At 45.5% G+C, this 19,649-nt stretch overlaps 1 protein-coding gene across 4 annotated transcripts in view; it reads left to right on the top strand.

The window, feature by feature from the left end:
- Nucleotides 1-19,649, top strand: part of SLCO2B1 (solute carrier organic anion transporter family member 2B1) — a 141,827-nt gene that overhangs the window by 108,971 nt on the left and 13,207 nt on the right. For 3 of the 4 annotated variants that reach the window (XM_088472473.1, XM_088472471.1, XM_088472472.1), the window contains exons 11-14: nt 470-629; nt 9,979-10,151; nt 11,685-11,749; nt 13,984-14,104. In XM_088472473.1, the coding sequence (XP_088328599.1) occupies nt 470-629; nt 9,979-10,151; nt 11,685-11,749; nt 13,984-14,104 (519 nt within the window). Of the gene's footprint in view, nt 1-469; nt 630-9,978; nt 10,152-11,684; nt 11,750-13,983; nt 14,105-17,508; nt 17,596-19,649 lie in introns of those variants that run through there. The other variant, XM_088472474.1, reaches the window with a different exon arrangement.

Here is a 19,649-nt window from a genome sequence, read left to right as displayed (position 1 = left end):
ACAAGTCTCTCTGCAAAGAGTCCGTACAGTACACAAGTCTCTCTGCAATGAGTCCGTAAAGTACACAAGTCTCTCTGCAATGAGTCCGTACAGTACACAAGTCTCTCTGCAAAGAGTCCGTACAGTACACAAGTCTCTCTGCAATGAGTCCGTACAGTACACAAGTCTCTCTGCAATGAGTCCGTACAGTACACAAGTCTCTCTGCAATGAGTCCGTACAGTACACAAGTCTCTCTGCAAAGAGTCCGTACAGTACACAAGTCTCTCTGCAATGAGTCCGTACAGTACACAAGTCTCTCTGCAATGAGTCCGTACAGTACACAAGTCTCTCTGCAAAGAGTCCGTACAGTACACAAGTCTCTCTGCAATGAGTCCGTAAAGTACACAAGTACCAGTATATTTTTGTAATAATATTGACCGATGGGTGATGATAAACATGATTAATCACAAGTTATCTGCTATTTTCCAGTGATGGAGCCTGGTACAATGTTAGTGAATGCAGCAGCCAATGTGGTTGTTCCAAAACAGCCTTCAACCCGATCTGCGGCTCAGACGGCATCGAGTACATCTCTCCGTGCTACGCCGGTTGCGAAGAAGTGAACTTTAATTATAAAGAGAATAAAGTCCTGGTGAGTGATAGAGACTTTCCCGTGACAAATGTAAGATATCACATCTGTCGCCCGAGTACTATTTATAAACCACATAAGATGCCTTTAATATGGATACCCCTTAATCGCTAGTCGCTTTTAGCGCTGCAAGTCGCATAAGAAATAATTGCTTTCCAGCCCAACTGTGTTTCCAAAGCACAAAAAAGTTCTTATTGCAACAAAAAGTAAGTTACACGCTTTGATCTATCACAATTAGCGCAAAGACAATTAAATACAAAAGGTACAGCTTGATACATACGCAAGCGCATCGGTCCCAGTATACAGTCGTCACTCCAGAAGCCTGTGGTCATCCAAGAAGAATGGCTACTGACTGGGTCTGGTGCGCGGGTTATATACACTAACAGATCATGATAACAACAATGTAGACAGACAAACATATCATAATTCCATTGGTTCTTGCTCTTGGTCTTTGTAGTACGCTGTAGTTCATAGGACAGTTCATATGTTGTCACTAGGGGTATGTCCCAATTCTCCAACAATGTCTTGAGATTACATTGTCTTTCTTTAACTGGTTTAAGACACTACATACAGAGTATACATTCTAACCAATAATTTCCTATAATCCATAACCATCAAACGCAAGATGCGACTCCCTCGCTGATAGATTTGAATATCTGGAAATAAAAATGGTGTCAGTATAGTACCAAACATGCCATGTCTACCATGTTGTATACCTTAAATATCATATATGCACACTTTATACCATAATGATTGTCTAAAAAAACCTTTTCTTAACGCTAGGGAACCTTTTCTATATATGCTTGCATAAGTAAAAGTGAGATATTTACAGGAATTCATCAGTGTGTGTTGTGCATCTGAACGCAGTGCAAACGCTGGGCAGTGTGCATGTGTCATGTATCATGCAAACGTGCTGTATGTATTTTATTCGTTAATGTGTGTCTGAATATGTGTCATGGATTGATTAATATATATATATATATAATTTTATATATATATATATATATATATATATATATAGCTTCATCCAGTAACTGTTTTTTTTATATTATATCCGTCTGAATCTAATTACATAAGGTCATATAAAATGAAGTTTGCCCTGCTCACAGGTGGAGCACGCCTTGGCAAGAAGTCTGATAACTTTAACAAAGGCTTTCCTATGCTTATTTAGAATACAATTGTTAGTTATTTTTAACCACATCAGCATTGGACACAAGGCATACAATTGCTAACGATATTCAAACTTCTGACAATTGTTTCTAACTCTACATTCAGAACACTTCAATTGTGCATATCAGTGTCTGTGTTACATTTCAATTGCCACAGACATACTGTATCTGTATGCGGAGATTCTCAATTTATATGCAAACACTCATAGTATCTTTGTGTATTTTTAATTACTCCTGCTTCTCACACACTTGGCTAAACCTTGAAATATATATATATATATATATATATATATATACGCATTTGTGCGCTTCGGCTTGCTTCCGACACAGAGTAGCGTCCGATTTTACTCTTTATCAGCCCATAAACGACTAGATCGTCAGATAATAATTACAAACGATCATAACCAATTATTTGACTTTGACATTAATTAACCAGGGTTATGAGGGGCAGTTTAGATATCCCTGCCATTTGCCACCTCCTGCCCCGTTTGATGTACAGGGTCTATTTCTGGCCCAGAAGAAGCCAGTTACATTCTCATTCTTGACTAGAAATGAGAAACCCAAATAATCTGTATTCACAATTCATCATATTTCTGGAGGTCCAGAGGTCTCGTAATTTGTTTACATAAGGTCGCTCATAGAGACCATCAAAGCAACTGAAGTGCAGTAACAGTAGGATGTTCTTCTTGGGACAATTTTACAGTATTCTGGTGTCTTTATCTTGTCATCAGAATACATTATTAATATGTCTTCCTATCTCATTGCTCTGACTCAGCCTCTCCTCTTATTCATCTATATTACTGGCTCCTCTACAGAATCCACTTCAAGCTTCTCATTCTCCTCTTCTTCCTACCTCTCTGCCCTCAGGTAAGTACACTCTCCCTCGTACCTTGTCTGCTCTCACTCTGACTGTTGTCTCTCCTCCACATTGACAATCTGCTCCCACTCCTGCATCCAAGACTTTCCCCGTTCTGCTCACCCCCTCTGAAACCCCCTCTCCTGCCCTGTAAGACTCGCTATCAGCCTACAGACCTTCAAACATGCCCTAAAAACCCACCTGTCCATCAAAGCCTACCAGCCCATCTCACACTCTAATATCACATATCTGTCCTCCCTTCTTATCTCTTCCCAGTTCACCTACCAGTTTACATGCACACCCCATAGCCTGTAAGCTCTCACAAGCAGGGCCCTCCGCCCATTTGATTATCACCCTATGCTATGTTTTTTTTCTCCAAAGCTCTCCCACTCCGTGTCTGTCTGTCTCCCGTCCCAGGTCACTGCATGCTGTTATTATCATTGGTCACTCAGTTGTAACGAATCTCACTGTTGGATTTTTTTCCCCTGTACTATCTGTTTGAATGTATTGTATTGTTTGTGTGTTGTATTGTGTTTTCCCAGAGAGGACACTGTGTGACATCATATAAATAATGGATAATAATGATAAAGTAATAATGAAAATTATATGCAGAGACCAAAACAGAACTAATGATAATGATTTGTGATGCTAGATTGTAGAAGTATATATTTTGTGTGTCACCCTAAAATAATCCTGCTACGTTTGAGCGAGGTAAATTATTCAACAAATCATTTTCCTATGAAACAACTTTAAATGCTCATGTACCACAAAAAAAATACATTGTTCATACAGTATAGAAGGATCAGCCTTTCGTAAACCAACGTACAGATGTGTCTTCCTACATCTATCCTCCATACACCACGCAACGCCACATGTCTGGTGTGAGTGAGCCGCCAGATCCCGCCCTACTCTCCTAGCTCTCGGGCATCTTTTCTTGTGATGCGACTAGGACTCACCAGGAGACTGTGCTGATCAATTCTAAATGTGACACTTGTATATCTGTAAAGGGAACTAGGTGTCAGGGGCGTATCTATAATGGGTACAGGGTGTGCGGGGAACACGGGCCCCAGGGTCCAGGCGGGCCCCGCACCGCACACCCTGCACCCATAATATTACTTACCTCTCCGGAGTCCCACGTCGGCACGGGCATGGGCGCTGTAAAGCGACTGGAAAATGGCCGCGGTGGCCATTTTCGCGTCGTTTGCGCATGTACAGTGCAGGGAAAATGGTTGCCGCGGCCATTTTCCTGGTGACCTGTGTAGACACTATAGACTCTGGGCACACTCTAGTGACCAGAGTCTATAACTCCGGCGCTGGCCGCGCACAGCTCAGTGCGCTGCCGGGCGGAGAGGAGGGGGCCTGTGTCAGAGACTGCACACGGGCACCCTCCTCTCTAGAAATGCCCCTGCTAGGCATGGAAAAAAACTGGATGCAGCAAAGCAAAAAATGTGCCAATCCCCGGAATGCGATGCACTGCCAGGCTTGTTTGCTGTGGGTGATGCTATCTCCTTATAGTGTTACCCTATAGAAGCCTATGACCTTCTATCGGGAGACTGCTGAGTGAGGGATCCCATCGGATCCCTCCCAGCACACCCAGCGGCACGTGTGTCCTTCTGCACATGCGCAGATGGACGCCAGAGGGGATTCTGGGTCATAGACCCGGACGTCCCTTCATCACAAAGGGCCGCTCTTACCGATAGAGCTGTCCTTTGCAGTTTTCACCATTCAACCCGCCCGAGAACATTAAAATTCTAACTTTAAAAATAAAATATACAGCATAAGAATATTACTTAATTATTAAGAGAAAAGAAACATTTCTTGAAATGTTCCTATGGAAATGTTTCTTCATTTCTCTATAATTTCTGTCTGCAATAGTCCATCCGTACAATGTACCCGGAGCGTAGTGACCGCGTCAGTGGTCTCTTCACTCCTGTTGCGGGATTCCAGCGCATGCGTGGTCTACAGAACACGCATGCGCCACGGCCATCCCCAGATGAGCCTGTTGTTCAGCAAACAGACCCAGCAAACTTGGCCTGAATGTCCCTGGCCAGGTGGACCTTGGTCCTCGAACACAGGATCCCACAAAATGGCTACCAGCGCGTTTAATAAATGAGATGCGCAGGTTACCTTTACTTTCAGCACTTCAACAGAAATGTTGCAGGAAATCATAACGGCTTAGCCTACATTATATCCCCCTCTGAGTAATTTATGCATAAAGATCAGATAAACAGACAGATGTTTGTGAATAGTTACAGATAGGGCGTGATTATGAGTCGGCTTGTGTGACTTTATATTTATACCACTACAAGCCTTTCCCTGGTGCACTGTACATCCATACATCTCATTGTGCAAGGACTGAGAAGCCCACTTTCTGCGTCTTTAGAAAAATAGGGGTCAAGCTAATTAGGTGCGAGTTGCTATTTTCTCTTCGAATTCGCATAGCGAATTAATTTTGCAATCCAATTAGCAACTCGCACTGATCAGTCAGACTGAGGGCCTGATTCAGAGACGGACGCTATTTGCGCTCGCTCGTTCAGAAAAAGGGGCCGGATATTTAAATTGAGCGCTCGCTCTTTGCGGTCTGTTGACGCCTCTATGTCTGAACGAGCATCCGAAACATGCGCTCGCTATTTTGTAAAGACGCCCCCTGGCCGCACGCATCATACGTCATCTCCGCTATTTATTAGATTAATCGAGTACATTGAAAGGCGTCTGAACTGCTCGCAGTGCTTGTGGTAGCATTTTCCTACCGCAATCATGCGAGCAGTTCAGGCTAAAAGACAACCAAGTGACGTGGTCGATGACGCTGCTTTGTTAATTATGCACACCCTTAAAACGCCCGTTTTGACCGTTTGGCACGCCTGCGTTCGGATCACCACTCCCCGTTTTCAAGCACCTTCCCCTGTTACCACCCACAAACGCCTCATCCTGTCACTCAAATTAGCAGGCCCTCGCTGTTTGGCGAGCGCTCGATTTCCGATCGCACTGACTGGTTGGCGCATGCGCATTACGACCCATACGCATGTGCAGATGTGCGAACATCGCTCGGAGCGAACGAGCGGCCGCTTACGAGCGGCTCTGAATCAGACCCTGAATTCACAACTTTCCATTCGCACCTCCCTGAGGGTGATAGATGGAAAGGAAAAATCTTTATTTTAAGGTTAAAATGTCGGGACACTATCCTGAGTCCAGTGGACACTCTCCCTATGACTAATTAGGCATTTGGAAGTTTCCAATTAGCTTAATTAGTCCAATAATGACATAATTTTTGGGGTTAAAAAAAATGTCCTCAAATGACCCCAAAATCAAGTTTTTCATTAGTTTAAAGACCCCAAATTTAATTACAATATTTTTTAATTGAAAAATAATTTTTTTTTTTTTATTATTATTTTTTTTAGATAATTTTTCAAGGTGCCCTCGAAGTACCCCAAAATTAACTTTTTTTCTACCTTTTTTTTTGCATCTTTAATTTAATTCGTTTGAGAGTAAATGAAGAAAGTTTTCTTTTTATCATTTTTTTGCATTAAAAAAAAAAAACACATCAGCCACTTGACTCCATTTAAAAACCTACAGTATTTTCCTAATGCCCACAGACAGACTTCTGGGCCTGATTCAGACCCGCTCGCGAGCGCTGAGCACTCGCAAGCGGGTCGATGTTGGGCCAGTGCGCATACGCACAACGGACCCGACTTTGTCGTGTGCATGCGCGAGACCCGGAGAGTGGCGGGGCAAGCCGTCGCTGTGGGTCTCGCTACAAAGGGGGAGTGCTGTCGATGGTGAGTGACAGCATGCCCCCTTTGGTGGGCGTGCCGGGGGCGTGGCTGGTCAGACGGAGGCGTTCCCATGGGAATGCCTACCGTCTGGGGCCGGCCCCACTGACATCACAAGTGATGTCAGTGGGAGTGCTTGTGGTTCCGATAGAGCCGAAAGCACTCTGGGGCTTGCAGCAACGAGACCCTACCACAAGGGTCTCGTCGCAAGCCCGATGGTCGCGATAGTCTTGACCCACAGCTATGCGAGCGGACAGGAGGCCGTTCTAAAAAAACAAAAGCCCGGCCCTGATTCAGAGCGAGCGCTCTGTCAGAGCGCCCGGCTCTGAATCAGGGCCTCTATCCCATGTTAATATTCACTTACTCGGTTAAAGAGCTTTGTAGTGTCTGTATACGCCTGTCATTAGACCCAGGGCCGTAGATAGCCTGGCCGGGCCTGGGTAAAGAAGGTGGCATGACCCCCTTGAAATAAAAAAAACTTTTGCAGCGCCGCACTGTAAGCCCCCCAGCCTGGCGCTAAGCAGTGGGGGGGCGTGATCAGTGTGATCGCTCCCCCCCACAGCCATTGGAGACTGCTCCGGCTGCTGCAGCAGCCGCGAGCAGTCTCAGACTGCAGCCCAGCACAAGCTGTGTGCTGAGCTGCTGTGAGGGAGGGGGGCGACGCCGGACCCGGGCCCGGGTAAACTGTACCCCCTCCCCCTCTTGGCGCCCATGATTAGACCTACCTCGTGAGCCCCACACCCGGCTTATCGATCAGAGGTAAGCCGGGTGCCAGTCGCGGAGAGCTGTGGGGGGGGGGTTAGGTTTAGGCTAGGGGAAGGGGGGTTAGGGTTAGGCTGCGGGGAAGGGGCTTAGGTTTAGGCACTTAGAGGGGGGTTAGGGTTAGGCACTTGGGGGGAGGTTAGGTTTAGGCACCCCTAAAGGAGGGTTAAAGTTAGGGGGTAAAAAAAAGTTAGTTAATACTTACCTTTTGTAGCTTCGGGATCTTCGCCATGCAGCCGGCGGTAAATCATACTGATTCCGCGTGTGAGCGCCATTCAACATGTAGCGCCAAACATTTTTTTTGTGTGACTTTTTACCTTCAAATGCGTCTTATTCACACAGCGATTCAAATAGGACGCACAGGCAGCTTCTGCTAATAAAAATTGTATGCGGCATGCCTATATTCTGTGTGCATGTGAAACGCTGCGTTACGGTGTCAGCGGTGGTGAGCATTTTGCATGCAGATACATTGATATCAGTCATAGGGGGCACTGTAACCGTCGCCTCAGACACCATGGGTATGCGCAAAGGGGACCATATTGCTCGTAAAGGGTATCACAAACAGTGATAAGCTAAGCTCAGGGCTGTTTATTAAATACTGAAAGGAGGACATAACCCCTTTAGTGAGTGCTAAAGGGTTTATGTCTCATTGTGAAATAGGGCCTATGGGCTCCACATGAAAAAAAACAACAGACAAACGAAAACACACATAATACACCCACAGGAAAAAACCTACATATAGGCAGAAATATTACTCACCAGTTGTGCAATCTTATCCACATTACACCACTTAGTAGTGTCCCTTATTCATGTTATGACACACAGCAGTGCCCCATTTACACAATGCCCACAGTAGTGCCCCTTATACATAATGCCCACAGTAGTAGTGCCCCATATACACTTAATGCCCCAGCAGTAGTGCCCCTTATATACAATGCCCACAGTAGTAGTGCCCCTAATATACATAATGCCCACAGCAGTAGTGCCCCTTATGCAATGCCCCCAGTAGTGGTGCCTCTTATGCAGTGACCCCAGTAGTGGTGCCCCTTATGGAGTGCCCCTAGTAGTGGCAGTGCCCACAGTGGTAGTGCCCCTTATGCAGAGCCCACATTACTGGTGGCCTTTATGCAGTGCCCCCATTAGTGGTGCCCCTTATTCAGTGCCCACAGTAGTGGTAGTGCCCCCAGTAGTGGTAGTGCCCCCAGTAGTGGTGCCCTTTATGCAGTACCCCTAGTAGTGGCAGTGCCTCTTATGCAGTGCCCCTAGTTGTCGCAGTGCCTCTTATGCAAAGCCCACAGTAGTGGTGCCCTTTATGCAGTGCCCCCAGTAGTAGTGTCCCCAGGAGTGGTGCCCCTTATGCAGTGCCCCCTATGCAATGCCCCCATTAGCAGTGCCCCCAACAGTCATGTCCCAGTAGTAATGACCCCTGTGGTAGTGCCCCAATAGTAATGCCCCAGTAGTGATACCCCCTGTTGTAATTCCCCCTGTAGAAATGCCCTCAGTATTAATGCCTCCTGTAGTAATGCCCCCTGTAGTAATGCCCCCAGTAGTATTGCCCTCTGTAGCAATGCCCTCTGTAACTGTGCCTCCTGTAGCAGTGCCCCCTGTAGCAGTGCCCCCAGTAGCAGTGCTCCCTGTAGTAGTGCTCCCTGTAGTAGTGCTCCCTGTAGCAGTGCCCCCTGTAGCAGTGCCCTCTGTAGCAATGCCCTCTGTAACTGTGCCCCCTGTAACAGTGCTCCCTGCAGTAGTGCCCCCTGTAGCAGTGCCCCCTGTAGCTGTGCCCCCAGTAGCAGTGCCCCCTGTTGTAGTGCTCCCTGTAGTAGAGCCCCCTGTAGTGAAGCCACTTAAAAAAAACCACAATACTTACCTTAAGTCCCCCTCCCGCGTCTGCGTCCGACTGGCTGGCCGCTCCACGGAACTATGGGAGAGACGTCATGATGTATTTCCCATAATGCATTGCACACTGCGGGAGCCGGATCCAGAGCTCAGGTGTGAGCTCCAGCCTCCGGCTGCTGCTGGCACTACAGGGAGGGAGCCGGGTGCCTGCTGGTAACAAAATCACACCATGCACCCGGCAAATGGAGCCTCCCTGCGGCGCTGGGAATAGGTGGGCCGGAGGAAATGGAACTGGTTTCATTTCCTGTTCCGGCCTGCTTTAACCCCTGGTGAGTGTGGGGACGACTGCCCCTGTTACCCCCTCCCATTAATCTGGCCCTAATCGCAGTTGCAATCGGTAATGGATCAGTCCCTCGGATCGCATGAAGTAAAATATGCTAATGCAGCAGGCTGCAGATTTTGTATTGAGACACCCACCGGAGCCCTCGCAGCTGCCCGCAACCGCGTACACAAACTCAGCACTGCACTCAGATCTCCAAAACATTGACAGCTCCTGTAAGTCTATGGTCACTCAAAATAGCTGTGGTAACTGAGAAGCTGGAGCTTCGCTTTGCGTGTGAGATCGCAGACGCTGGCCAGTACACGCCCAGGAAATGGCGCTGACACACCCGCGTTTTAGCCGGAACTCCCTGTAACCGCCCACATAACGGTCTCTTCCTGTCAATCAATTGCGAGAGAATCTTCACAGCGTGTACGACGGCAATTCATTCACAGCACGCTTAACTGCGTGAACACGGGAATAGTGTTCAGCTCTGCATCAGGCCCATAGAGTATCAGTGTCTGGATGACACAGCGATCATAGGAATGAATAATCTCTAGTACGCATTATGAACATCTCCTGTAACCCAGCACAACTCAATGTATCCGGCTCTTACCGAGGTTTCTTCTCTTGGTTACAGAACTACACCAGGTGCCGCTGTGTCACAGCCTCTCAGGGATCTGGGGATTCGGCCACTCCGGGGTCATGCGGATCCAGCTGTTATCATCTCTTTCTGCCTTTCATGGTTCTGTCCTTCTTTGCCGGGACACTGGCCAGCACCTCTCAGACACCTTCCATCATGTTAATACTCAGGTAACAGAGACTACATGTGTCCCTGATAATGAGAATTGTGGCAGCTGTTTCTGGCATAAAAAAAAATGCTAACGTGACTTTGTTATAGCAGGAAACGAGGACCGATTGACATAAGCCAGCGGCACCAAATCGTTTTGGAATCACTGCGCCCCAGAGTATCAGCACTTTTTCCACGGCACTCCTGGGCCAAATGTTTCTTATTGAGAAATTCAGCTAAAATGGAATGAAATAAATTCTGCCTATAGGTCACGCTTAGGGTCAGTTATGTGGTGGTTCACAGGGCTGTGCTTCTATTTGTCCTCCATATTGTTTGATTGGGAGCCATTAGCACTGGTTTTTCCTATCACGCTGACTAAAAATAATTTTATTTAGTACTGAGCCACTACCCGAGGCACCCTTACAAGTGCCCTGAGGCACCCCAGGGTGCCACAACACCCAGTTTGGGAACCGCAGACATACTGTAAGCAATGAAAAGCCAACATAGGCATTCATAGCCATTGGATTCTATTCCCACTGGTCCTACTAGTTTAGATTTGTCTGTAAATCTATAAAAATCAGCATTTAATTCAAGATTTCCTGTGCAATAACTGAGACACAATATCACCTGTGTTTTATTCTACTAATAAAATAGTACATTACATAATAATTATTACAAAGTTTTGGGACCATAGGTCACAAATTAATGTAGCTAACACTAGTACCGAATCTAAGGGTACAGGCTCCCCTGGGCAACTGCTGGACTTTACTTCCTAAAACTTTGTCTCAGCTGTGTTATAACATCATGACGCCGTGCACTGCACTTCTGAGTTAGAATATCGTGGAGGCAAGGCCGCAACTAGCTATGGATGACCGGTGCCATCGCACAGAGCACCCTGCAGTCAGGATTGCTGCTGCAGCACCTGAGGACGTCTGGTCAGCACTACACTTACCGGTGCTGCCGGTAACACCTCCTTTGCACGACATCATGACATCGCGCACTTAGAGGGCGAGTCCGGCACAGGACACTGATGTGCCCAGTTACGACCCTGCATGAAGGCACCATGGTGAAGCCCAGAGTAAGGAGTTTGCCTAAATACTCAATGCTGGAGTAATTTACAGAGAACCTTTCCTCTGTACTGGGTAGCCACAGGCCCCTCGGAGTTACAATTTGTGGATGGCTGAGCTGGGTGGTGCCCCTCTCTACCTGACAGGTGACCTGAGAATGCCATCCTGTCCAACTGGTAGTTACGGTCCTAGTTAAAAAATAAAAAAATTCCCAAAAATGCATGAACTTGGTACACTGTATCTATTAGTTTTCACTAGACATGTAAGTTATCAGATGCACAAATGTTATACAGTAAATGTAATTTTTCTAAAAGCCTAACTTGTCCTTTTTAGCGATGAGTGATTAGCAACATCATGCTAAATTATAACAAAATGTCCTACGTGGACCTGCAAGGCAAAGAACTTGATAAACAACCTTGATGAAGATCTATGACTGACACTACGTAACAGAGTTTGTCATGTAGACTTACTACATTTCTTACATTACAGGACTGTTAACCCTGCAGAGAAGTCGCTGGCTATCGGCATACAGTTCATGCTTTTAAGAATTCTTGGTAAGTTGGGGTCTTCATTGATACACCGCAGACTGAGGTCAGCAACTTCCGAATTCTAAACAAAAATACTGATCTGACGTTAAAGAAATGACAAGTCGGTGCCGGTAACCCTGCTTTACCACATAAAAGAGTTTTTTTTGTAATTTGTTCAACTTTTTGCCTCAGTTTAAGAAAAATTATTATTTTTTTTATTATACTGGGTATCGCAATTAATTGATTTATTTGAAATATTGTTTATGGGACGATATCTACTACTAACATGGACTACAAACTAGTGCAGTAGGGCTGGAGCTGGCTCAAGGCATAGACAGTACAGGAAAATGCCTAGGGGCATCTGGAAAAGCCTTGTGGAATCCGGAAAATCCTAGGGGAACTGGGCAGTCTGGACATCTAAGCTACAAAGCGCCAGCTCCAGATTTCAGAAGTCCCAGCTGATAGTGGTTGTCCACCAATGGGATGTACTGACTTTACGGCACTGCTGCCTGTCATATTAAATGACAGGCAGCAGCCAGGAGCCAGGAGCAGCAGCAATAGCAGAAAGCCTGTACATCAGCTTACATTCTGCCTAGGGCACCAAATTGGTCAGGGCAAACAATACAGAGTTAAATGCTGTGAGATTTTGATGTACAAAAAACGACTAGTAGCATATTCCTAACTACATCATACAAAAAACAGTATATATACAAATATATATTTTTTGTTGATGAATATGGAGCTCATTCAGACCTGCTCGCAAGATGCTGGCGAAAAGGGGCCGGATATTCAAATTCCTCAATCGCACTGTGTGGCGTAAGGACACCCTCTATGTCTTAGCGAGCTACAGCACAGAGCGCTCGCTAGTGTATAAAGACGCCCCCTTTCCCCTCGCAACACACGTCATGTCCTGGAATTGTTTGATTAATTGGTAACATCGAAAGCCATCGGAGCTGCTCGCAGCCCTTGAGGTTGCCTCTCTCCGCCGCAAGCACTGCGATCAGCGCTGGCTGAAATACATGCAGGTGACGTGTACAATGACGCTACTTTGCTAATTATGCACGCCCTTTAAACGGCGTTTTGCCGGCCTGACACGCCTGTGTCCGCAACACCACTCCCCCGTTTACAAGCACCTTCCCCTGTTACCGCCCTGTCACTCAACGCAACGACCTGATAGTGGCTTACGAGCAACCAAAATCCGATCGCAAAGACTGGCTTGCGCACGCGCACTGTGAATTATACGCATGCGCAGACGGGCGAAAATCACTCAGAGCGAGCGAGCGCACCTTAGCGACCAGGTCTGAATCAGGTGCTATGTGTGCTGGACTCAGATAATTGGGTGACCATGGATGTTTGTCCTATCACTAGTCATAGGCTGAGAATAAATCCTAAATCAATCATAATGAGGAGACTATGGTCCTGATTGTGAAGAGTATGGAGGTTACGGGGGGGATTTGTATTTTCTTCTGATACAATTGGTATATGAGCAGAAAATGACGTATGATGTGTAGGGATAATGGTTCGCTAGAATAGTTAAGTAATAAAAATTTATGTTTAGAAGATGAATTTAATTAAATACAGGAAACTGAGCATCAAACTGAGCTTTTATCACCATTTCCCATACTCGGAAAGGTATCCCGTTCTGACAATGCGCTTGGAATTCTGGGCCTGATTCAGACCCAGCCGCAAGCGCTGTGCGCTCGCAACCAGGTCAATGGTGGGCCAGTCGTGCGCATGCGCGAGACCCGGATAGGGAAGGGCACTCCGTCGCTCCGGGTCTCGCAACAAAGGGGGCGAGCTGTCAATGTTGAGTGACAGCTCGCTCCCTTTGGTGGGCGAGCCGGGGAGTGGCTGCCCAAACGGAGGTGTTCCCATGTGAACGTCTCTGTTTGGGGGCGGCCCCACTGACATCACGAGTGATGTCAGTGGGAGAGATTTCGGCTCTGTTAGAGCCAAAATCTCTCTGGGGCTTGCGGCAACGAGACCCTACTACAAGGGTCTCGTCGCAAGCCCGATGGTCGCGATGGTCTTGACCATCGCAACCATCTTCCTGGCCGCTCGCTATAGCTGTGGGTGGTCACCTACAGCTATGCGAGCGGCCAGGAGGCCGTTCTAAAAAAACAGAAGGCCGGCTCTGATTCAGGGCCTCTATCCCATGTTAATATTCAATGACTCGGTTAAAGAGCTTTGTAGTGTCTGTATAATTCCCCTGTTTGTTTTGCTGGAAATGTCTTTTCATGGGCTTTAAACTCATCTCCCAGCGTGGCTGCCCGGTCCTGTCATTTTTGGAAGTGTGATCGACAGCACCTGTATACGATGGGGGAAGAATTGTGGTTCCAAAGCATCCTGCCAGTATTATGACAATAATCTATTTAGACAACGGTAAGTGTCCACCCTATAGCTCTACTGTAAACTCAACACCTGCCTGAAATATATTGTGATGCAAGATGCTTATGTATTCATTAATGTAGAGTTCACAGTATACAGCATTGTGTAAATCTTACTGCCGTATAGTTACCCGGTACAATGTCATTTTTAACCCGATAATTCTAATTTCTTAGCTATTCACAGCAATAGGAAATTATGGATCACTGGCATGTATCATTGATTACACGCAGGGACAGGGGCTCTGACAAGAGCACATCCATGTGATATGTAAGAAATGAAACGATCGCTAATGCAATCATTTCACTTCTATATCAAGACTACTGTGCATGTGCAGACTTTGGAATTAAGGGCCTAATTCAGACCCGCTCGCGATGTTGGCCAAGTGCGCATGCGCACGACGGAGGCGGCTCCGCATGCGCGAGACCCGAATAACTCCGTTATGGGTCTCGCACCAAAGGGGGCGTGCTGTCGATGGTGAGTGACAGCACGCCCCCTTTGGTGGGCGTGCCGGGGGTGTAGCTGCCCAGACTTATGTGTTCCCATGGGAACGCCTACCGTCTGGGGCCGGCCCCACTAACATCACTAGTGATGTCAGTGGGAATGCTTTTGGCTCGGATAGAGCCAAAAGCACTCCAGGGCTTGCGGCCACGAGACCCTACCGCAAGGGTCTCGTCGCAAGCCCGATGGTCGCGATGGTCTTGACCATCGCGACCATCTTTTTGGCCGCTCGCTATAGCTGTGGGTGGTCTTAATTTCAGAGGGACAGCCCTGATTCAGAGCGAGCGCTCTGTCAGAGCGTCCGGCTCTGAATCAGGGCCTAAGGCACTTGTGCTTAAGCATGGATATCCTTAAAACCTGGACAGCAATGGCGGCATTTGGGAACCTCTGGAGTTCCCCTTCAGAATGCAATTAAAACTCCTTACTCTTATTTACAAAGCCCACAGCCAACCCACCCACTTCACTCCACAAATGAACGCCGACTTTCCACGAAACTGATTACTTCCTCCCACTCTCACCTCCAAGGTTTTGCCTGTGCAGCTCCTTTCCTCTGGAACTCTCTCCCCCTCTCTAGCAGACGCTCCAGCTCTCAACAAAACTTCATACGGACTCTCAAGACCCAGTTCTTTATCAAAGCCTCCCAGCTCTCATCCTAATCCTCTGCTCTATGCTCCTTGCCCATCGTCTCTCTCCCATCTGTGTCACCTCTGTATGTCTGCTCCCCCACACTTGTAGACTGTATACCCTCACGAGCAGGACCCTCTTCCCTCATATGATTTGCCTTCCCTCACTTATACCACCATCTCTTCCCCACTTTCTACACCGGCACCTTCCCATAGGGTATTATGACTCCTGGTGCAGAAAAGTGTATAACTATGGGGGTCATTCAGACCCACTCGCGAGCGGCAGTATGCTCGCAAGTGGGTCGATGTTCCCCACTGTGCATGCGCACGACGGAGGGAGCTCCGTCGTGCGCATGCGCGAGACCCGGCGAGCGAAGGACATTCCTTCGCTCGGAGTGTCTCACCAAAGGGGACGTGCTGACGATGGTGACTGACGGCATGCCCCCTTTGGTGGGCGTGCCAGGGGGCGTGCCTGCCAGACGGAGGCGCTCCCATGGGAACGCCTACCGTCTGAAGCCGGCCCCACTGACATCACTAGTGATGTCAGTGGGAGTGATTTTGGCTCTGATAGAGCCAAAATCACTCCAGGGCTTGCGGTTGAGAAACCCGACCACAGGGTTTCACTCGCAAGTCCGTTGGTCGCGATGGTCAAGACCATCGCGACCATCTTTTTGCACGCTCGTATATGCTGTGGGTGGTGACCCACAGCTATACGAGCGTCCAGGAGGACGCTCCATTTTAATGGAGGTGGGCCCTGATTCCGAGCGAGCACTCTGGTCAGAGCGTCCGGCTCTGAATCAGGGCCTATGTCCATGTCCTGGTATGTTCTGTACTGTATGTGACTTTGTACTTGTTTTGTTCATACTGTTTCTGTCTATGGCCCTGATTCAGAGCCGGACGCTCTGACCAGAGCGCTCGCTCTGAATCAGGGCCCACCTCCATTAAAATGGAGCGTCCTCCTGGAGGCTCATATAGCTGTGGGTCACCACCCACAGCATATACGAGCGTCCAACAAGATGGTCGCGATGGTCTTGACCATCGCGACCATCGGACTTGCGAGTGAAACCCTGTGGTCGGGTTTCACAACCGCAAGGCCAGGAGTGATTTTGGCTCTATCAGAGCCAAAATCACTCCCACTGACATCACTAGTGATGTCAGTGGGGCCGGCTTCAGACGGTAGGTGTTCCCATAGGAACGCCTCCGTCTGGCAGGCACGCCCCCGGCACGCCCACCAAAGGGGGCGTGCTGTCAATCAACATCGGCAGCACTCCCCCTTTGGTGCGAGACCCGGAGCGATGGAAAGTCCTTCGCTCGCCGGGTCTCGCGCATGCGCACGACGGAGCTCCCTCCGTCATGCGCATGCGCAGTGGGGACCATCGACCCACTTGCGAGCGTACTGCCGCTCGCAAGTGGGTCTGAATGACCCCCTATGTACCTTGTAAGGCGCTGAGGATCCCTTGTGGCACCATATATACAAAAGATAATGACAATAATTATAATTATAAAATAAAGTATGGAGTCACTTTAAGATAACTTGAAACGCTCAGACCGACGCACCACTTGTCATATGGTGAAAAAATCTGAGGTGTACGATAAGCTTTAATAACATTTTTATTTGACCTCTAAATATTTCCATTAGACACAAACAGTACAAAGAGTAATATAAAAGCCTGGAGCGTCTTTGCTAAACGTTTTCTAAATGTTATGCTTGGAGAACTCAGTGTCTTCCATGAAATCAGGTTATGATGACCCCGCTGCTTATCATCTTCAGCAATTAGGTCCCAGAGTACATTATGTGAATGTTGGCTGTCAGGGTCAGTGAATAAATTGGGCCAGTGTGATATTAAGTCCAGTGCTGTAAATATTAAAGCAACAAGGATTGGTTAGAGAGAAGTCTATGGGCCTCATGTAATAGCCTGCGAGATGCAGATACGGGCGCAACTTATAAAATCCAGCAGGCTCGCCAGAAAAGCGCCCATTCCTGCATCTCGCAGGCTATTGCATAAGACCCTACATCTTTGTAATGCTTAGAATTTGGGAACTTAAAAAAGAGTAACTAAAATACAAATCCTTTCATCAATACTGTACATTGAAGGGTTTTTTTTTGCATTCTCTCTTTAATTCGACTGTTTTGTTATTTATTTTTATTTTTTTAATAACTTGATCCACATGAAGTTTAACTGTAATAAGATTTTTTTTTACATTCGGCTCCACTAATTTACTTTGTAAGTTCTTCATGATTTAGTGATTTAATTATTTTTTTTATTCCGTTTTCAGAATTCCACCTCTGTCAATCAATTATAAATAAAATGCAGCTATATTGAAATTCAGTTTACCTTGGTAGAGTCAGGAAATTGATGGGAGTCATATTTGTACTACAAATATGCTATGAATTATAAAGAAATCTAAATCCACCAGAATTTTGTGAATTTCGGACCCGAGTCGCGGTTCTAATCACATGAGGAGATCAGGATAAATCCAAGTTGTGGTTCTGATCTTCCATCAGTTTGGAATTCGTATTTTAAATCCGAATTTTGACTTTTGGATTGCAAGAATTACATGATTTTAGCTGTTTTTAAAAACATTTTATCATTTAAATAAAAAAATAAAAAAACATCCAGATCCAAAACCAAAACACAGAGGTCAGTGCAAATCTCTAATTAATTATTTCAGGCTATTTCCACAGGAATGATTGCAAATTCTAAATTTTTTTTAATAAGAGGTTGTTATTTACATTCTGGTTGTAATACATTTGTGATATTAATTTGACTGTACTGTAGACTCAAGAGTATTCCAATATCCTCTTGTTATGTGAATTTTAGGATTCCACTGACATCTAGTGTAAAATGTCAGGACAGGTATAGAAGCTCAGCCACATTTATAGTAGATAAAACTTTATATGCTTTAGAACATTAAACGAGATAAATGTCTTGCATACAGTACATTGTTCATTTCTCCACACTCGATAAGGAAGCACATGGGTAACTTTGTCGAAACGACCAGCAATGTTTTGTGAGGAATACAGGTTGAGTCTCCGATATCCAAAATGCTTGGGACCAGGGGTATTTTGAATATCGGATTATTCCGTATTTTGGAATATTTGCATACCATAATGACATATCTTGGGAATGGGACCCAAATATACACACAGAATGCATTTATGTGTTATATACACCTTATACACACAGCCTGCAGCTCATTTTATACAATATTTTCAAAAATGTTGTGGCTCAAACAAAGTTTGTGTACATACATGAAATTAATTTATGCTTCAAATACACCTTATACACACAGCCTGAAAGTAATTGTATACCATATTTGTAATAATTTGTGCCTTAGACAAAGTTTGTGTACAGTGAACCATCAAAAATCAAAGGTTTCATTATCTCAGTCATGCCAAAAATATTCCGTATTTCGGAATATTCCGTATTTCGGAATATTTTGATATGGGAGACTCAACCTGTATATCTATTTGTTGATATAATTTTCTCTGCTAAATAATTATAATTATTAATATTATTATGAGAATATTATTATTATTATTATTATTATTATTAATAATAATAATAATAATAATAATAATAGTTATCTATATTGCACCTGCATGCTTGGTTGCACTTTGCAATTAGTTCATTTAACAAAGGGATTTCCCAGCAAAATTAGGTTATTGTGTGAAAATTTGTATTGACATTCTTTAATTATACATTTCTCTCTTTATATTATTCCCCATTTTATTTAAGCATTGTATTAATTGCAGTGAGTCTGTATTAGGTGCTTGTTTTATTTTTTTGGACAATCTTAGTTTGGGAATTAATTTTTTCAGTTTACACCTCTTCACAGTTTGTATAACTCAGCGTTTGTTTTGTGGCTCTGTCATAAGAGCCTGGTGCCGTTGTGTGTTTCTAATTGACCTCGCGCTATTTCTTTCCTGGGAGCGATGCACGTCGCAGATGCTGAAATGAATCCCAAAACACACAACAAGCCATCGATATGCTGGCACCTTGTAACTGTAGCTCCTCTGCAAAGATGACTTCATATATATACAGCATGCACATAAAAATACATACACTGACATTCCCAGGGCAACAACGTTAGTTTTAATATTTATTTGGAAAGTTAAAAAGCTTATGTATAAAAGTATAGTCTAAATGACTATTATTATTGGGAGAGTGACATAAAAATGCATGGCTTCTCAAATTAGAAGTCCAGAATACAAGTTGTTATTATATTAACCAAACTATTCTGCCTAAATGTATATTTTAATATTGGTACATTTTTAAAATGATAACGATCTGCCATACTAAGGAAATTGCAGAATAGATTAATGGGCTTTGAAATCTATCATCTATCTATCCATCTATCTCATATATACTTATCTATCATCTAACCTATCCCCAATGTCACATCAATTCTCTGTT

This window comes from Taudactylus pleione, unplaced genomic scaffold, assembly GCF_031769625.1.
Source record: "Taudactylus pleione unplaced genomic scaffold, aTauple2 ptg000124l, whole genome shotgun sequence".
Lineage (NCBI taxonomy): Eukaryota > Metazoa > Chordata > Amphibia > Anura > Myobatrachidae > Taudactylus > Taudactylus pleione.
The sequence above is the reverse complement of the archived record's forward strand: the minus strand, read 5'-3'. Positions and strand labels throughout refer to the sequence as shown.